The sequence below is a fragment of the Parasteatoda tepidariorum genome, chromosome 8, assembly GCF_043381705.1.
Source record: "Parasteatoda tepidariorum isolate YZ-2023 chromosome 8, CAS_Ptep_4.0, whole genome shotgun sequence".
NCBI lineage: Eukaryota > Metazoa > Arthropoda > Arachnida > Araneae > Theridiidae > Parasteatoda > Parasteatoda tepidariorum.
In genome coordinates this window covers 34,755,770-34,777,513 of record NC_092211.1, presented here as the reverse complement: position 1 = coordinate 34,777,513, position 21,744 = coordinate 34,755,770, and the positions used below count along the sequence as shown (strand labels likewise).

Sequence of the window (21,744 nt, the reverse complement as noted above, 5' to 3'; positions counted from 1 at the left end):
ATATATATATATATATATATATATATATATGCAAATATGTATACAGAGAGAGAGGTGTTTTCGATAGCGCTGTATAAATAATGTACCATTTTAATATTATTTAATATGCTATTTTAATAGCTGCGCTGCAGGCATGTAACAGTAAAGCATAGCTAATTTGGTCAGTTTAGAGTTTCTTAAGTTAAGTTAAGAGCACATTCCGTTGCAATTCAGAAAAGGGGCACAAAATATAACATTCATATTTTTTTAATTTGAAAAGAAGCGCAAAAAAGTACTTCATTATGTATCCATCTTATCAAATCAGTCTATAGTATATTTATCCCATCAAATTAAACCTTAGTATTATATTAGCAACCTCTCAGCAACCTCTAAAATGCAATAGTTAAAACTAAAATGCATGCTAAATTTGAAATTTTAAACTTATTTTGTTTTCTCTTCAAGAATAACTTAGTTTTCAGAAATGTCACAAATTCATCATTCATTTTTCACAAATCAACTCTTAAAAATTTTAAGAATTATTTTTAAAAAAAGAAGTGAAAACACTTCTGTATTCGAAGTAAGAATACTGAAATGACAAACATTGAATCTGGCTTGCGTATCAATGCATAAAATAACTTATAATTAAAAGAAGCCTCCCACACACAAGTCTGAAAAAATTTTAAATTCAGACTTACAAGATTTGCTTTTATATTTTTTTTTACAGTTCGAATTAAGCTGAGAAAAAAGTCTAGTTTTATTTAATAAACTTATAATTTTTTCAATTATTCAAACCTTGTTTAACATATTATTCTGTTTTCACAGGCAAACTCTCAAAACTTCGAAGATTAATTCTTTCAAAATAGTTAAAACTCCCTTCTGCACCCAAATTCAGAATACTGAAAAGCATTAAATCTAGCTTCCTTGTCGCTGCACAAAATAACTTGTAAATAAAAGACGCATCACTCCCGTAAGGTGGAATCTGTTTTAAATCCAGACATACGAGATGCGACGCACCGTAAGATGGTCTTTGCATTCTAATAAAACCTCCTGCCACCACAATTACACTTCCCTCAGTTGACTTCATGCAAATAAAGAGCCCCTCCTGGATCCCCCCCCCCTGCCGGATCCGGCCATTCATTAAGGCTCCGTCTTAACGCTAAAATGAGCCAGGAAGACTCCGTTGCATTAGGATCTCTAGAAGCGAAATATCCGGGACATGCTATGGATGAGAGAATGTAAGCTTGTGAAAGGGCTCTTTCTGTGTATCAGAATTTTGGGACAGATGCAGATTAAATTCAGAGGATAGGGCTGGAGCTTTTGGGGAGCAGACAGGCAAGGTATAACTGTCAGGAGGAGCGTTTAACGCGTCGTTGCTTTGAAAGAACACGTCGGCCAATTGGTTGTGACACTCGATACTGCAGGCTGCATGTGTTCATACAGATATAAGAACACCTAGTCCAAACGAGATTTGGCGCTCGTTTTAATTCAATTTTGAATTTAAATCCCAGTGCGCATGTTCTATTCTCGATTACTCTTTTGAAATAAATTTCCGAATTTTCGTGAACTCTTGAGATTGGATTCAAAGCAGTGAATTTGATTGGTATAAAATTTATTGGAATTTTTAATCAACAATTGTTTAGAAATTTTACATAGTGTTCTGTATTATTAATTTGGTTTTAAAACGATTAAAAACGAATGCATATCATTTTCACTAATTAAAATTCTTCTAATTCTTGAAGTAAATTTAGACACTTAAATAGTAAATATTTGCAATTTTTAGAGAAAAAAGAACTTATTACTTTTATTAGTCCGGATTTTTTAAAAAATATATTTTTGTAAGTTCTTTCTAGTTTTTCAACAAAAAAACGAAAAAAATAAAAAACCATTCAGCATTAAGAAGTTTTTTTTTAAAAAAAAAATAAAAACAGACATAGTTACTGAATATTTTATCCTTAGTAATTTGAAAGTTTTCCAACATGTTTTACTTCCCACAAAATAGCTTTTGTTTGAAATTTAAATTACACAATTTAATTGAGTTAGAAAATCAAAATGCTGTAATAGGTTAAATTCATGGTAGTGTAGAATTGAAAAAAGCAAATGATTCGAGATAATACTCTTTAAAAGTGTTGTATTCATTTTTGTCAGAAGCTCTAGAAAAAAAATGAAATCGTTGCACTTTATAAAACATGCTTTTATTAAAAAGACTAGTTGGCATTGTCACCATACATTTCCAACTAAATATAATCCTTTTAAAGTAATTGTGCATATACTCTTATTCATAATAAAACATCCTTTTATAATACAATATAAAAGCTAGAGAAAATATTGAAACAAAAATATTTTATGTAGCATAATTATAACATTAATATACTGTTTGAATTCCTAATTATGTCATTATTTTAGACATTCTATATTTTAGAAAAGTGGCATTGTTTAAGTTCACGATTCTCAGCTCACAGTCGTAAATGCTCTTTAATGTTACTACAAGTAAGTTTATTGTAAGACTACGAGTGACAGATTAGAACTTGGCAGTATATATTTTTATGCATATTTTTATTAAATACTAAAATTAACACGTCACCTTTTAATCTAAAAATGAACATATAACTTGGTTTAATATAACTTGGATTGTTTAAATAAATAGAGTAATGACGTTTTTTACATTAATCAAGAAAACTAGAGTTATTAACTAATTTTTAATCATATAATACTATAGCCAGTTAAAAATCTTTAAATTTTGCGAAATGTTTTATTCCTGGCTTAAAATTTCACCCGTGAGATTTTTATCTGAAATAAACGGAAAATAGGTATTATATTAAAAACATAAACCTTTAGTCGTAACACATGTTTATATATTACATGATGCACTTTTTAAAATACAAAACTGGAAGATTTTTTGCTATTGTATAACGTTAAAATAAAGCAAAAAGGTTTGTACTTGGAGAAAGAAACAATCTTCGAATTGCATATCATTCTTTATAATAAATTTTATAAAAAATAAATACGTATACCGCTCAATTAATTTTTATGTATTTTGTGAAAGAGAAATTCTTTCTTTAGTACGTATATTATTTCTTTAGTGTGTATTTCCTATACTGTAAATGATCAGATATTCGTTCTTCAACTTTGAGATACAGTAAGATACCTCTGACAGATTTGAAAAACAAAACTCGCTCAGAGGGACAGTTAAGTTCTACACTGAGAAAAAATTGCGTCAAAAACTACAAGAATATAGCAAAATTTACCGTGTTTCTAGCTCTATGGGAATACTAAAATATGGGTAACGTTTACCAAAGCGCTTTGACAATAATTTTGGTAAAGTTAACAATACTTTCAGTTTTATGATTATTATATACTGAGTGGTAAAGAGTCTTAGCGGGGCCAACCACCTATTGGAAGAGTTACAAAATTAAGTAAATTCAAATTAAACTGAATAATACTATTTTTCCCTTTAAAGAAATATTAAACGAAAGCAAAGATTTGAAAATAAATAAATTGAAGTATGCAAATTATTACTTCTCAATTTTAATGTATTTTTACACAGTTATAAATTATTGGCGAAATATCCAGAACTAAAATTTTTAAATCCAGAATTTTAGGTAAAGTTACCTACAACGAAGCAAATAACAATTGAATTATATAAATACTGTATATTTTAGTTTCATTAATCAGAAATATGATTTTTTTAAGGCCACAATTTTGCCAGAATTTTATTTTCCTCGTATAAACTTTCAATAACGTAAAAAAAGATTTATAAAACTTAATAAACATTTAAAATCATATTTTTTCAATGTTATGTTTCAAAATAAACGAATGATTTTATGAGCAGACTTTATACATAAATTTCTCTACAAGAAGTGTAAATTGCTTCAGTTTCAAAAATTTCACTGACTTTATTTACTAAATATGAACAGTGCTCGAAAACTTATTTTATTTTTGCCTTCTTGAATAGATAATTGTAAGCTAAACTCTTAAAAATCACCTTTTTGTTGGAAATTCCGGTAATAACAATTCTTTTACTAAGCTCTAAAATCTTTTTTCTGTAAGTAAGTAAAAAATGCATTTCTTTGGGGAGGAAATATTTTTCTCCATTTTTACTACCATCTTAAAGTTTGGGAAGGTGCGAATCGGAGCAGTAAATTATAGTTATATCCTCCCTTGCTGCTTGATCGCATGAATTTCAGAAGTGATTTGGTAGAAAAAATAGATTGATTTTTTTTTTAAGAATCTTCCGAAAACTTTTCTGTCATAAGACCTGGAAAAGGAAAGGAGAAAAAATAATATAATCTTTGGAATAGGGAAAAATATTATTTTTTCTTCTAAAAGTTATTTTCCGTTTTTATTCTTGATCCATTTTAAAACCACAATTTCTCGCTTTTTTCCTTCAAAAATAAAAAAAAAAAGTTATAAAAGATATGGAAAAAACTATCGTGTTTTTGCTCCATTTTTAGTTTTAAATCTGTCATCTTCCAAATTAGAGTGTTGAACGAGCATGTAAATTTTTATCTTTAACAATCATAAGAATTGAGCGATTTTTAAGTAAGAAATATTTTAAAAAATAGAAAAAAAAACATACGAAATATTGAAGTTTTCAATTACAGCCGCATCTTTTATAATTACAAATAATTTTTAAAACTTCATTAAAAAAATATTTGTTATAATCATGTAGAAAAAAGGTAGTATCTCTTGCATCCAGAAATTTAGTTAGAATTATTTACATAATTTTATAATATTATATTATTATTATATTATGGGAGTACAAAAATGCATCAAAATTTTAAGCAAAACTTGGAAAACATAATAGGATAAAAATAAAAACGGTGAAGCATTATACAAAAGAATTTATAAAATATATAACGTCATAACGTTGTATCCCATTTTATTCTTATTTTTTTTAGATGTTTCTCTGATTAATTAATGTATTGACTCGCTGATTCATCGATTCACTTATTTGTTTCGTTTCTTAAACCGTAAGAAACTTTAAAATTAACTAATATTTAAATGACAAAACTGAAGCAATGAAACAAGCGCGTGAAAAAAATATTTTTTTTTTAAATTTAAATTTCAAAGATAATAATAATTAACAAACGGTCGTTATAGTAACGGAAATCATTAATCATTATATTATGTTTGAGGAAGTAATGATTTTCTTTCTTCAGAACATTAAAAATTTCTAAACTTATAAAAAACATATAGAAACGCACGGAGACACAACCGAAAATGAATAAAGTGATACTTAAGCGAAAAAACGAAATTAAAAACTATGCATAGTTTTTAATGTAGATCCAACATGCCAAAAAAATGGAGCATCTCGAATAACATTTGATCTGATAATCGGGTGCTCATGCGCCAGGATTCAATCTTAATCACACGATGAGGGTTAATTTAAATATTCTAATTTATTAGTGGAGTGCTTTCTCCGAATAAATATCTTTTTTTTTCCAGCTGATTGAGATTTCTGACACCCTAAATACAGGAGGTATCAGCAATCTGTAAAATATGGCCCTATAGCTTGTTTAGGAGCGCGATCGCAAGTTTGAACCCCTCAATAGTAATTTTACTTGTGTATTTCAACATATTTCCAGAACAAATTGAAAAAAAATTCACATAATTAAAAAATTCGTTTATTCAGAGATAATTCAATGCTAAAAATAAATTTTCGTGAATATTTAATGTTTTATTTATTAATAATCAAAAAGTTTTGAATTGTAAGGTACGCAATTTTAAACATAATTTTAATGTTTGCAATTTTATATGGCAAAAATTCAAAAATTTAGTAAATTCGGTTGAGTAGTTCCTGAAAAATAGAATTTTATGTTTATGCGTTTTTCAAAACTCAATTTCTGAATAACTATTCGACCTTCGAACCACTGCAATTGAGCAGAGGAACATGAAGATTTGATCACTAGATGAAAAGTTATTCAGGGTGCACTGTTAAAATTTTCCTTATAAAATTACGGTAATATAACTGGCAGCTGTCTGTCCATCCGATTAACCATAAAGTTTACGGAAAATATTTTTTTTCCTTTATGGTATTATAACCATTTACAAAAATATCGTTACAAAACCATAAATACAAAACTATACGGTTTTTTAACCATTTACAACAAGCATCTTTTAAAAATGTAATAATTTTTTAACCAGACATAGAAGCTCGGCTTTTCTAAGTTAATGGTCATTGAAGAGTGTCGGACACTGGGAATTCTTCACGTGCAGAACGGAATGGAGAAAACATTGTAGTGTCAACACTAGGACTCGAACTCCAGTTCTGATGGTCATGAGATTGACGGGTGAACCCACTCGGCTATGATATGTACGCAGTAGCGAAGAACTAAGTAGCTTCATTAGGTGGTTCTAGTTGGTGCGATAAAATTCTGGTTGTTTAACCGTATTAGGTGAAAGCAGTTAATGAACAGTTTTTCTTAAACTTAACAGTTTGATTACCATTTCATTTATGGTTATTTGACTGTGTTGATTAAATATGGTAAAATAGCCATGCAATCAATTGTTATTTAACCATTTCTTCCGAGAAATTTCTAACAGTGTGGTCCGTTATTTATTCAGCAACTTTTTTTTTTGCACTGTACATACAAAATAGGTTGATCATTTATTTCAATGTTATTGCAAGTCATTCACTTGGTAAACTTAAAAATTAAGTCTTGTAAACAAAATTTTATAAAATACTATTTTCAACGATTATGTATGTTGCAAAATATGTTTCTCACATCATATTTCGCATATAGGAATACAATTTGAAAATCTAAATTAATTCGACTCTCTCACAAAAACACCTGAAAAGCTTTAACTAAATTATACATATATATTTTTTTACCTTTTCGTCATTTTTTTCCAGATTAATTACCAAAGAATCATAGAAACAAAAATATTGATATAAGCTGATTTTATCATTTAAAAGTTATAAATTGACATTTTATTTTAATGAAAATAATAGTCTTTACTTAACGATTTCATTACTTTTTTTACTTAAATGTTTTCCCCACGAACCGTAATTAACAGGATTTTTCTCTGAATCGATTCCTCAGATAGGGTATGATTAAATGAATTTTCGGAGAGTTTATTTTCCTTTGATTTTTTTAATCGTATCACAAATTAGTTCATTTCTGTTCCCAAACTGCACTCAATACAAATTTATTTAGAAAGCACTTCAATGAGGTATTTTGGAGTTAAAAAATGAAGCGAGCTCGTTAAATATTTTGCGAAACGAAGCTTTTCAAATATAATTACACACAGATAAAAAAAAGCTTCAGCTTTACAATTTCGAAGCAAAAAAATGCAGTTTAGTTACGATCTTTCAATGAAATTTTAAGTGTAACTAGATTTTCGATGCATCTTTTGAGATGAAGCTCACTTTTTTTTCTAATTTTCTCTTCAGTTTTAGATTTTATATTTACAGTCAAAACATTAACGATCAAACTTAATTATGATCAAACGATAAAATACATCGTTGATGATATTTGAAACAAATTATTATTTCCTTTCAGTACCTGAATATTGGCTTCCAATAATTTCTTTCAGTAGAATAAATTATCTGAATGTAATATAAATACATCCCAGATTATCCAATCATATTACAGTAAGTTTAAATTGCACGCGTGAATTAAACTTGCATCTTCATTTAAGACAGATTTTTATGAGCTTTCAACGCAGAGATATCATATTTTTTTCACACAAAAGTAATTTTACAAAGAACTACTTCCTGATTACATGCTCTGAAATTTTTTCTCGTTACTTTATTTATTTTGTACATATCCTCCAGCTGTAATTGTTTAATAATTATTATTTTCGTTTTTCACTTTTATTAACTATATTTATCAAATTATATCTATGTGTTAAATTATTTATGAACCAATGCATTTTAATGAATTAATAAAATCGACCTATGTACATAGTAAATAGTAAATTATTTGTACAGTGCACTGAGAAAAAAGTATTGTCAAAACTATCAGAGTCTGATAAAATGTACCATGTTTCTCGTTCTATGAGAAATATAATGTAATCTTAAGTATCAACCAGGGCTCGAAAAAACTCAGAAATTTTACCCGTCACCGAGGACGGCTTGTGCAAAAATGTACCCATCCTCCTTTGAAACTAACCCGTAGCTTCTAAATAAATAAAAATATAATTTTCTCTTATTTATTACAAACATTTATATAAATTGCACAATGAATTAGTAGTTAGTAGGATTACTAATACTAGGATTACATTATGCAATAATAAAAGAAATACTAGGTCACTAATAGTAACCTAGTATTTCTAGAGACAAGGGAATATATAGTGACGAAGGAATTAACGGGATTTCTAGATTAGAGGGTCATTTTAGAAGTGAGGCTCTAGACTCTTGTAAGATAACAAAAATTGAATATGTATCACAAACATTAACGGGAAAATGGCCGTCTGCACGGACGTCGGATTCGAGAAATTCGTTGTCCTTGGGGAATTTTTGACCGCCGAGGACGGGCGGACGGGCTGTTTTTCGAGCCCTGGATCAACCGAAGATATTTAATTACATTACTAATTAGACTGTTTTAAAATTAAATAGTAAATTTAAAAAAAGCGAAATGTAACTCCTAAAAAATTAAAAACATTATTTTTGTCTAACTTTCAAAAATTTTAATAATGAACAGTATTTAAGTGTTAAAGGTATAACTAAAATGTTTATCAATTCTCTTGCTTCATACACGATACAAAAAAATTTTTCAACATCATTCTGTGTTAAATTATAAAAAAAAACAATCTCTATTATATCTTTTGGAAAAGAGGGGAAACTTTGTTTAATTAATCAAGCAAAAATTTTAAAGACCAACATTTAAAGCATTTAGAAAATTAAAATAACGATTTCATTCATTAAAGACTTACAAGTTCATTGCCTCGTTTAAAAAACCGAAAACTTTACAGAATTTCTGAAACTAACTCTTTATTCACTTATCTCTCTCACTCGTTTTACATACTCTTTTAGAACTGATAAAACTTCCACGAGTTGGGAATAATCGGGTAACTCAGGAAATAATCCAGGAAACGTAACTAGGTTACCATTACTTCTAAATACGATCGAAGTTAGGAATTCTCAGATGACAGCGCGTAAATCACCCCGAGTTACCGATTCCTTTTTATATCACACAAAGCACGTATTCAAAAGCGTTACTTAAAGTAAATGCATGCAGCTACTTTTCTTTTCATGGTAAAGCATTTTATTGGTATTCAGGAGGTGAGCTTTTTAAAGTTGAAAGTGTATCGTTTTGAATGCGAAGGGGCAAATTTCTGGCATTCGTAATTCCAATGGAGTTTTATGGTGGCTTTATTTTTCTTTTTTAGCGAAGAATATTTCAGACGAAAGTTTGAAAATGTAATACTTTTCTTTAGGAAACCCATAGAAATTTGCGGTGTACGCTTATTGGTATAGAGCAAATATAATTTTTGTTACACTAAAGAAGAAATTTCAGACATTCAATTCTATTTTTTGAGGAAAAGAATTTCATACTTTTTTATGTTTTCTTATAAAATATTTTCTTTGTGTTTCCTTATATAAATTTCATAAGAAAATAAAAGTTCGTAAAATATTTAAAACAATTAATTTATTTCAAATAAAAATTAATTTATCTACAAACAATGAATTGGTAAGCTTAAATAAGAGTAACTTTTTTAAAGATGTAAATAAGTAAATAAATATTTATGTAAATATTGCGTTAATATTGCATTATGAAAATGCTTATATTTATATAAATTAGTCACAAACAGGCTCTTTCAATCTTAACTTTCTAACTAAAAAAAATCTTTGTTTTGAATTATGGTATAAAGTATCCGCATTTTGAGTGCATCATCCGTAAAATGCACTTAAAATTAAAATTAATTTTTACCGTAAAATATTGTACTGCGTTTCTTACAGAAATATTTATTTAATTAGAGTGATTCAGTGATACTACAGTAATTATTACTGTAAAAATTATGGTACATCAGATTTTAATTTCCGTGCCATGCTCCGGTTAAAATGGTTTTCACCGTAAAAAGTACCGTACGGTAAGCGATAAAAAGTACCGGTAAAAAGTAAATATTCAAAAGCGTTATTTAAGGTTAATGCATGCAGCTACTTTTCTTTTCAGGGTAAAATTTTTTATTGGTGTTCAGAAGGTCTGCTTTTCAAAGTTGGAAATGAATCGTTTTGAATGCGAAGGGGCAAATTTCTGGTATTCGTAATTCCAATTGAGTTTTATGGTGGCCTTATTTTTCTGTTATAGCGAAGAATATTTCAGACTAAAGTTTAAAAATGTTATACTTTTCTCTAAGAAACCGGTAGAAATTTACGGTTTACACACATCGGTACAGAGCAAATATAATTTTTGTTACACTAATGATGAAATTTCCGACATTAAAGTTTATTTTTTTAGGAAACGAAATTTTTATAATTCTAAAGGATAATTTTATATTTTCTTATTAAATATTTTCTTTGTAGTTTCTTATATATTTTATTTATTAAGAAAATAAAAGTTAGTAAAATTTTAATATCAATTAGTTGATTTGTCCACATTTCACGAGGATAGAAGAAACGGTGTTGGACACACGGAGATTTAAATTTTTCATTTCATTAACGTTACTGTAGATGATACGAATTTGAAACTTTCATCTTTTTATACGAATTGGTTGTAAGGAAAACTAACAGTATGAATCCTACTTGAAACTTTTTAATTGACTTTGCTATTAAATATATCTATGGATAAACAATGATGGATATCTACGTTGAAAACATCGAATATTTCACATTAAACAGACTGTTTACTAGTTTTGAAATACTGCTTTGAAGTGTTGTTGTTTGGAATAATATTTAAAACTGTAATTTTTCTTTTGTCAAGGAGGATAAAATTTCTGAACAATTTAATACCAATATTTCAAACTAAAACTCAATGTTTTGAATTTTAATTGCGTATTTAAAGAATCTTTTGAAGTACTACTTCTCTTTGTAATTAAATATGTTAAGTTCTTTCGTTTACATCAACCAAATAAATATACAACCTTGATTTTGTAATTTGGAAGCATATAACTTTAAACGTCTTGTAAAGCATTAAATATGCATATGCACTCATGGATTTATAGCGCATGATAATTTAATTTGGGTAAATTTACAGTTTCTCTTAGGAAAATAAGATTTTAAAAAATATACACCTTTAAGTTAAAATCTAATAATTTTGCTATTTGTTGGTTTGGTACTTGTTTTTACTTTAAATCTTTATATAATTTATTTATATGTGTATTTTAATTCTAAGTATGTTTAAAAATGTATAAAAGAATGTCAGTAGTTTATGTGTCCAATTGATATTATTAATCAATTTCATTAGTCAATGATTCATTGATTCATTGATCATAGATAAGAAAGTAATATGAAATCAAAAATTCCTTTTTTTTCTCTTTACTTTGAACGATAATTTTTTTATTCCGATAGTAATAACGATAATTTCTCCAAAATCATCGATTTTAAATTTCACTTTTTTCCCAAAATACCAACCATGCATATAATTCTTCTTAATTTTTTTCAGAATTAAAAGGCCGGAACGCAAAATGTTTTTCCACTTCTGCAAGTTGGATTTTGTCTTCCAAAATGCTCAGTCAAAAATAATAAGAAAAAAACTTTACATATTTAAAAACTTTTGATCGTAATATTTAGGTGGTCGTTCTGGATGGTTATAATCAAAGTTATTCTGCTTGAAACAAGAGCCCTTGCTTGACTGACGGGTGTATAGGAAATCTGGAATATAGGATGTGGGTACCATAGGAAAAACATTCTACAGTAAAAATATAAGCATGGATTTTATTCAAAAGTTGAAAAAAGGCGCATATGGAAGAGAAAAAAATTAAATTGGAAATGCAAATTTTTGTTTAATCATTCCATAGTTTCTTATTAACACTATATATTCTTTTTTTTCCGTCAAAAAAGGATTAAATTATATAACAGTGAGTTAAACCAAAACATTAACGATTTTTCTGAATACATTGCAGCAACATGGCACATTATGCATGCGTAAAACATAGTTTAATCTGAAAGGGCGCCTGTTTTTTTCCCCTTTCTTGTTACGAAACGCATGTAAATCCATGGTCTTTTCAAACTTAGCTTATAAATATTTTTTCAGTTTGTCTTTATTGACAAAGAGTAGAATAAGTTAATGGTTTTGAATTCTAGTTTGCAAAATTTTCAAAATTTTTAACTTCCTTTTTTCGTACTTTAAATATGTCACACTGATCAAAATGTAAACTATTTTTTGTAACAAATTTCTTTTTCCTGTTTTATAAACAATATATACCAAAAGTTTTATTGCTATTTGCCAAACAAAAGAACTCATTACTTTTCTAAGCAGTGCAATCTTTAGCAATATTTATCCTGTGCGTGGCCTACTATTAGAGTAGTACTTTAGAATTGTTTTATTTTGCTTTCAATTTTGCATTTTTAAGATTAACTTATTTGAAAAAGAGATTATTTCAAAAATTAACCAGAGAAAGAAATAATTATTTAAACAAAAATATATTGGATAATTTAAAATATCAAAGGAAAATTATCATAAGAAAAATAATGCATAAAATTAATAGGAATAAGTAAATGAACTTAAGATGGTTCGTAGTTAATTATAAATAATAGTTTATAGTAAAGATAATAGTTGATAGAAATAATAGTTGATATTTCTTGGAATAAAGTTTAAAGTGAATAAAGTTAATAATAGTTAATGTTAAGTTAAATAATAGTTGATATTTTTACAATGAAATTTAAAGTAAAATGTGTATTAACTTTTCGGATCTTTCAGAAGAATTAATGAATGAAAAATTGACAAGAGAGGTTAAAAACATTGTTATGTTTCAGAGAGTAAACAGAAAAATTTCTATATGTTTTTGAAACTTTTACATATTTAGATTTTTTTCACCTTTATAAAAAGTCATTTTGCAATATGATAAAATTTTTCAATTTTGTCTCTTGCTTATTTTTTCAAACTCTAGAACGATTGAAATTCTCATTATTATTATCATTCATAGAATTCCTATATAAACTAGTTTTAAAGAAGCATTAAATATTTAAAAAAAAATATTTTTACGAATTATAATTTTTTTTGATAATTAGTCTGTTAATATGATGAAAAATACAAACATTTATAAAATTAATTTACAGAGTTTAATTTATCACATGCAATATGTAAGAAAACAGATTTTTTACATATTTACAGGTAAACATTAAGATAAACATTAAACTTGATTCAATATTGCATGTAATAAAATATTTTTACTATAATTCTAAATAATTAAAGGGAAATTCAATATTTTGTTAAGATAATAAACATTTATTTAATAAAAAAGAAAATTATCGATAATTAGCACATGCATGTTGACAGGTAATATTTTATTAAATTAAACCTTTAACTTGATTCAATATTGTATGTAATCAAGCTTTTGAGTATAATTCAAAATAATTAAAAGGAAATGTAATATGTTGTTAAGATGATAAACATTGATTTAAAAAAAAGAAAGTTATCAGTAATTAGCATTAAGGAACAAATATAAAACATTATAATATTTTATTTCATTCAGATACACAACTTTAATCATTAATATCTAGACGAATGAAAAATTCTTGGAATTTAATAATTTAAAATTTTGACGAATGTATCTTCGCTACCCTGCAATCAAAATTATTCCTCTACATTTATTCATTCTTTAAAGTTTCCTTAATGATGTCGTACACGGCAACATACATTTCATTTCCACTTCAACAACCTCCTTAAAGTATAATCACACCTTTTAATGAACTCTATTAATTTATCTTGTCTAAGTTTTGAAGTCAATGTTTGCTAATTATCATGATTAAGTCCTTAAATTAAAGCTTTACATTTAACATTGTTATTAAGCTTCAAAATAATTTTTATTTCACATAAACTGAGAAAAATATTCTGCTAATATTACGATACTGTATGATAGGGAAGAAAAATACATAAATTTGGTTATAAATCCAAATATACAGCATTAAAGCCCATTATTTTGTCATCGTAACAGTTCACTCATATGAAAGCAGTTTAACGGAAATTTAGTTCTTTTTTTTTTAAATTATAGTTTTTATTGTCACACATTTAAAAAAAATGCTAAGTACAAAACAGAGAAGTTAGATTAACCAAAAAAGGTAACATGAAAAAGTATCAACTTTAACCCCATAATCATCACCAGAGCACATCGGTAAAAACTAAACAGAATTTTGGTATAGAGCCTGAAATACGGAAATTTTTCCATATTCTGGCAGTTTTTACCATATTGTTTTCTCTGTATGCAAATGCATTTCATCTAAACACGTGAACCGTCAATTAAATATTTATTTTAAACTTAAAAAAAATCAATAGGTAGCTTATAGTTTTTTAGAATATATCTGCGTGAAAGTTAAATATGAATGCCATAATTATTCTAAACAGTAATGATTAATGTAGAAAAAAACAATTAATATTACTGCTCTAGTTTCTAGCTTTATTTTTACTTTCATTGCTTTCTTTACAGCCACAAACCGGTTTTCTTTAACAGGAAAGTAAAGCACATTTAAACTCCCATAAAATTTTGTATAGACTTTCAACTCGTCAATGGTCAGACACCTTGTCATTATTATTATTATTATTATTACAATCATTATTCCTTCTATATATTTATCCAAAGTATTAAATTAATTTTATAAATTAAAGTTCAAGATGAATACCTAGTTTTGCATCTATGAGTACCTAGTTATGTGCCTATGAATATCTAATAAAGTACTTTATGTATGCAATATCTAGAAAAGAAGCGATATTAACTTTTAATTCAAAGTTACAAAATATAAAATATTTCACTTATTAAAATTGTGTACATAAAAATCAAGAATTACAGATCTATTACTCGAAATTTTCTAGTGACATTCGAATTTTATTATATTTTATTGTATTGTATTCTATGTATTGTATTGTATATTACTGAATTGTAATAAGTAAGTTCGATAAAGCAGTCGAATACCTTTAATATATCATTCAATGCATTTTAATTTAAATAAGTGAGTTTTCAATCTCAAGAATAGAAAAATAGCAGACTGCAACGATATTGATTAAAAACCTCTCCTATCGCTTACTTCAAATAAGTAATAGCAATAACCAGAAACCCAATTTGATACTAGCAACTTAAATGATATTCTGAGTATTTTTATTTCTTAAAATCAACAAAATAAATAAATAATCATTATTGAATGGCTTTCCGTAAACGTTATGCTCATTGCTCTCTGATTCCTTTCAAAAAATAACCCCTGCCGAAACAGTGTTCGTTACAAAATCAATGGTTAAAACAAATAATATTTCCCTGGTTTCGGGAATAAATCACCTTTGGAATCAAAAGCTACATCGTAAAACAGGATTATTACCACAACGCCATGAATTCCGTACTTAAATCAGAAAATTAGTATATAGTTGTAAAATTATCCTTGGCAATTTAGCAAATGGCTCCATTTTTCATTTTCTTTATGTAAATCCATAAGGCATTTTTAACATTATGACTCATCTAATAGCATACTATAATCCTACCATTTTTCAGATCGTAATGAATTGCAATTTAAAGTTCCATTCTTGACAGATAAATTCAACTCTTGGCATAAAACAAATCTCACATCATGTATGAATAATGTTATGCATTAGTCACGTGAAGAGCCGAAAAATGATAAGGAATCATTCCTTATTACCTTTTTCCATCATCAACGGAGAGAAAAAAGAATCTTTTGTTCTTTTACCGTTATCGTAATAGATTTAAATTACTCTTTACGCAAGATTCAGATTAGTTTCCGTTTCTGTATTTAGTTTCTTTTGCAGATTTTTTTAGAAATGAAAAATTGTTCATCTAGAAAGTAAGACTTAACAGTAAGAATTAACTGTTAATTAATTCTTAAATTTCTGAATAGTGAAAAAAAAAACTATTAGGTTTTTTAAAAAATGGTATCAATTAATAATGAGCGTATTGCAAAGCAATGAAGCAATGTACAGTTAACGGTTTTTGATGGAAGCATTTATTTTTCTTTCCTGATAAGTTTTAAAAAAATGTAGCAATAATAACTCGATTTAAAAAACGACCGTTTGTATTAATCAGTTTATAACTTTTTTCTGTAATTTATTCTTATCATTAAAGCATTATGTCATAAATATTTGACTGCAATGTGATAATAATAAGCCAATTTATTGATTTAGAGGTTAGCACTATTTTAATTTGTCGATTTATACCATTTTTCACGCAAACACTTATTTTTTTTTGCTTTATTTTTTGCGGTATTGATCCAAATATGATTAGCCAAATATCAAAATTATTTGCTAATTATTTGCAAAATTATTCCCCTATTGCAAAGCTTAAAAGTTTTTTATGATTCATTTTTCGCCGTAGAATTATTTAACGGAGTTTAAGACGCATTTTACGATAGTTTGCTTCAAGCTTATATTATTTGGTCCTAATTCTAATTGATTATGCAGCACATCTGCAGAAAACTGCTTTAATCAAACAATAATTCCGACTTGTTTAGAAAAATTCATTTCGACGTAATTTTGAGGATAGAGTTAAGTATATTTATATAGTTTCTTTCGAGTGGAAAAAACCATTCGCCAAAGCACAACTTCAAAATACCCAAATAATGACACAGTCATAGTCCATATCAAAGTCCAAGATCACATGGGATTATCCCATCAATTGTAAGTTCCCTATCTATCAGAGTTGTTCAATCTTAGGAAAAATGTTCTGCGTAAAAAATAAAGGATAACCTTAAAAATATCTCAGTGTGAGGTATACCGGAGAAGTGTAGAACAAGCAATGGTCTATTCATCCCTCTCGGATTATTATCCCCGTTTATTCCATTATTAATTGTAATATCCGGAGATTATTAATAATAATCGTATTAACAATGTGCATTAAACAAATTTATTGATATTCTCTACCCTGAAGTCTTTACCTTTGAAGTTAAAAGGCATTGCTGACATTTTATTACTGATATTGAGATGTTTATTCAGAGTAATCCTTTTCTTAGGTATGGAGCGTTGAATTGAATGATGGGCGTCTTGTAAAGAAATTGATCAACATGATTATTTACTATCTGTCGCAATCATTCATTCTTAACATTTAGCATCTTATACACTTTAAAATATTTCTGATCAAATTGCGATATATATTACCGTTACATTGGGGGCAGCATTTTACCGTAAAATCTATTTTTAACATAAAATATCTAACCATAATTTTTACAGTAATATTTATGTAATTAGAATGATTGATTGATTTTATGGTAATTATTATTATAAAAAATACGCTATATCAGATTTTTTGACCCGTAAGATGTATCGGTAATAATAAATGATTCAAAGTTTTTACCGTAATTTGATCCGGAATTTTTTACAGTGCAGTAAACGAAAGTGATAATTATTCCTATTTTTTTACAGATGTTGCTTCCACATAAAAATAATGCTTATCTTGAAATATTAAATTAAATCAAAAATTAAATCGAAGCAGTATTTTACCGTAAAATTCACTTTTGATTTTAAATATCCAATTATAATTTTTACAGTTATATTTATTTAATTAGAATGATTCACTGATTTTACGATAATTATAAGTGTAAAAAATGCGGTATATCAAATTCTTTGTCCCGTAATACGTTTCTGTAAAAATGCATTTTACGATAAAAAGTTCTGATTAAAATTGAAAAATTTACCGTAATTTGATAAGGATTTTTTTAAAGTGCAGTAAAAGAAGGTGATATTTTTTCTTATTTGCTTACCGATGTTACTTCCATATGAAGATAATGCCTATCTTGAAATATTAAATCTAATCAGAAAGAAACTTGCTTTAATTAAAAACATAATATATTTTTCTAGTTACTTTATTCAATTCTAATCTGTGTCACTTGCAAGTAATTAATCTAATTAAAAGCTTAAATGAAAACAAAGTCTAATAGAAAGAAAATGATGCCCAACAAAGTATTATTAATGTTAAAAAAATATTTACGAACAGATAAATTTGTTAAATTTATTTTTATTAACATACAATTTTTTTAAATCAAATATTTCTTTTAGTTTAGAAATAAGTGAACATGCGTGCTTAGAGTTTATTTATTCTTTATAAATAAAATACATTTAACGCCTATCTCTTTTTTCACTATTCCTTCTTATAATAAATCTCTTACAGTGTGAAAGGTATTGTCAAGGGAGTCATTACCTAACAGGAAAGATACACATAAAATATAAACAAAAACAGCAAATTTAGGATGCATTTTATGAGGAAAGATATTGCTTTAAATTAATTTTAACGCTATTGTTTTATGCGTGTGATAAGTTTGGTACATGCTATAACTTAGTTTGTAATTTTATTTTCATTATTCTAGCAGTCAATTTTAAAATATGAAGAAGCATTATTTATTCTTCAACTGTTCACGTTTATCAGTGACCCAAGAGAAAATCTATTATTTTCTATAAATAATATAAATAAGCAATAAAAGCCTAGTTCAAAAATAAAAAATAATCTTTACTTGTTTTTATATGATAAAAAATTTGATTTAAATGTATGACAAATTTCTTTTTTCCCTTAGTTTACTAATAATATTTAATAATAAAAAAATCAATGTGCATTTGCAAATGAAATGTAGAAAATGGTTTTCAATTTTAAGAGAAACAAAAAATTAGAAAAATAAAAAAAATTACTCTTATTTTTAAATTAAATAAAATTAAAACGATGGTCATTTTCATAGAAAACAAGTTGAAAACGATTCTCATTTTTGAAAAAAAAAGGAAAATGTATATTTATTTTAAAAGAAATATAATAAAACCAAACACATTTTCATAGGAAATAAAATGATACTCATTTTTATACAGAATAAAACAGTATTCACTTTGATAAAAAATCAAACTGTTTTCTCTCAGAGAAATCAAAAAGAGTAATGCGGATTCCTTTAAAAAAATAAATTAAGAACAATATTATTATTCTTACAGATCCAACGGGAAGCATCCCACCTAGAATAACCAGTGGAAGAACATCAGCTTTAGTACAAGAAGGGGGAAACGCTGAAATACCATGTACAGCGCAAGGATACCCAGTACCGCAATATACGTGGTACAGACGAGAAAATAATAGACTTATTCCAATGCTTTTGGGAGATAGAATGCTACAGGTGAATGGTAGTCTATTTATTGAACGAGCCCGTGTACAAGATACAGGAAAATATATTTGCATTGTCAATAACAGTATTGGTGAAGTACGTGTTGAAACAGAATTGACTGTTTATGGTAAGTAGGTAACATAATATCTCAGGATATCTCATTCTAATATTAAAATTAAAATTTTACTGAATCGTTAAAAATATAACTGTTATTTAAATAACCTTTTTTTTTAAATTATGCCAGTCTCGGAGTTTTCCTCCCAAAACATTTTCGAACGTCTGTGACAACGTGAAACAGGTTTTTGCCTTATAATGCGGTATTTGTTGTGATTATAACGTTCTTCTGTGATACTTTTTAGATTACATTTATATTGTAAAACCTATAGAAATGGTGGTTAATGAGAAATTTATTAAAATAAAAATTATTTTAATCATATTAAATAACGCTGTTGAAAAAAATTTTTTTGCATCCATGTAATCTCTTAATCTTGTCTAATTCGGGTGAGGGGGATTACAAATGTGTTATTAAATATGTTCCTAAAGATAATTTCTTAAATGACATTTTTAGTCTATTTTTTACCAAAATGTGCAAGTTTAAAAACGTTATAAATAACAGGGGGTCGCCTAAATATTGTGACGAAATTCTACGGGAATTAAGGTACATAGTCTGGATTTAAAATTTATTAAAACCCAACCCCGGAAATGCTTGGCTAGGAGCACTTTCTTATTATGACCTGTTCAAAGGTAGACAAGGAAACAGTTGACAATAGCTAACTCCCCTAGTGACAAATGACGTAATTATCGGCCTAGAGTTTCTTTTTAATTTTAATCCTAATAATATGTCCTAACTTCTAGAAGTTTTTCGAAACATTTATGGAACACCTAGCTAAAACGTTTTTTAACTTGTGCTGTTGACAAAAAAGGAGGACTAAAAATGTAATTTTAAAAAGGTAGCTTAAAGAGGGAAACCGATTGCAGATTTGAAATCAGCCAAGTGAAAATATCCAAGATCCGTTAAAATATTTCATGAAACAGAAAACAAAAAAGAAAGGCTCTCCAGTGTAATCAGTAATTAACAACCGTTTTAGATTCATAAAGATTGATAAAAATTTAATACACGTGGATAAATATTTTTCCATGCATAAAATCTTTTTAGTTTCAAAATAGTTCCAACAATATTTAATATACATAAGTGTCAAGGCGGGCATTTTTCAGCAGATGTTTTTATTCAAAACAAAATTCATTTCTGGAATATTTTAATTACTAGTTTTAGGCAGGTTTTAAAGAAAATAGGTATGGTGGAATATAGATTTTGCAGCATTTCGTGTTTTTCAGTTTTTGCTCTCAGGTTGTTAAAAAGTAACGAATTTTCAAATTACGCACAAAATAAAATCGGATTTGTCTACGGTTGCATCAGAAAAGTATAACTCACGAGAATTTTTACCTAAAAAAACTCTGAAAATATAAAATTTGTTATCCTGGAGCTAAAGTGCATTTATTTTTAATATCGAAAAAATAATACTAAATATGGTTATATTACTTTTAAGGAACATGAGAGTCATAACCTAACATTAGTTTACGAGTTCAATATTCTATTTAAAAATCGATTACAATACTTTTACTAAATTCTTCATTACAAATATATCAGTTACATCAATTTATAATAACTCGTAATCTAATTCCGCATTTCTTTATTCATTACCATCATTTCCAATTACTCCAAAGAACCAATTGCCTGAGGCATATCAAATTAATTATTTTATTCCAATATTTGAAATTATGACGCAGACTTCTCTTTATTTAATCCATGTTTTGATATACATAAATTAATTTTGCTGATTGAATGCCTCGACACAAATTTATTATTTGCTCTTATATAAAATGAAAGTAAAGCAACTCTTCGAATTATACAAAAGAATAAAAGTATTTATTTCCCCTTAAATTTGTTTTCAAAACTTAGAGCATATTTTTTTTTTCTGAATCATTTACTCCTAGACATTATTACGAATACTCCAACTACTACGGAATCTTCGAAAATTCAGAAAATATTTTCCCAGTGATTGCAAATTAAAAGTATTTATATTTTAATGAATTTAAATTTAAAACAATTTTGCCCACCCCTAAATACAAGTAATTTAATATGTTATTCATTTTTTTACACTGAGCAAACAATCTGTATGTCAGTTCAGTTTTGCTGTTATTATACCTTTGCAGTCTTGTTATCTTGAATCCAACAAGAGCCATGCATTAGGTTGTTTTTATTTTTGCTTGATATCTTTTGAGCGAAAAGTGATATCGTGAATATCTCACTCAATTAGTAAACCTGACTATAAGCATTTGGTAAACTCTGATCTGTCAACTATTGTTTGAATCACTACTTCAGCAGATCAGTCTGAGAATAGAAAGCAGTATACAAATGAGGTAATTGTGACTGACACTCGGACATGCATTACTTTTAGGAAAAACGTGCACATTAGTCAATACATAATATATATTGCATATTGTATTGACTATATATATGTATTGACTAATTATATATAACAGCAAGTGTTCTGTGATTGGCTTTCTTTTATTATATATATATATATATATATATA

At 27.1% G+C, this 21,744-nt stretch overlaps 1 protein-coding gene across 1 annotated transcript in view; it reads left to right on the top strand.

The window, feature by feature from the left end:
• The window catches only part of LOC122271584 (cell adhesion molecule Dscam1-like), a 384,849-nt gene that overhangs the window by 171,535 nt on the left and 191,570 nt on the right, over positions 1–21,744 (top strand). Inside the window, exon 5 of the mRNA XM_071184629.1 lies at positions 18,981–19,274. Coding sequence (XP_071040730.1) covers positions 18,981–19,274 — 294 coding nt within the window. The remainder of the gene's footprint in view (positions 1–18,980; positions 19,275–21,744) is intronic.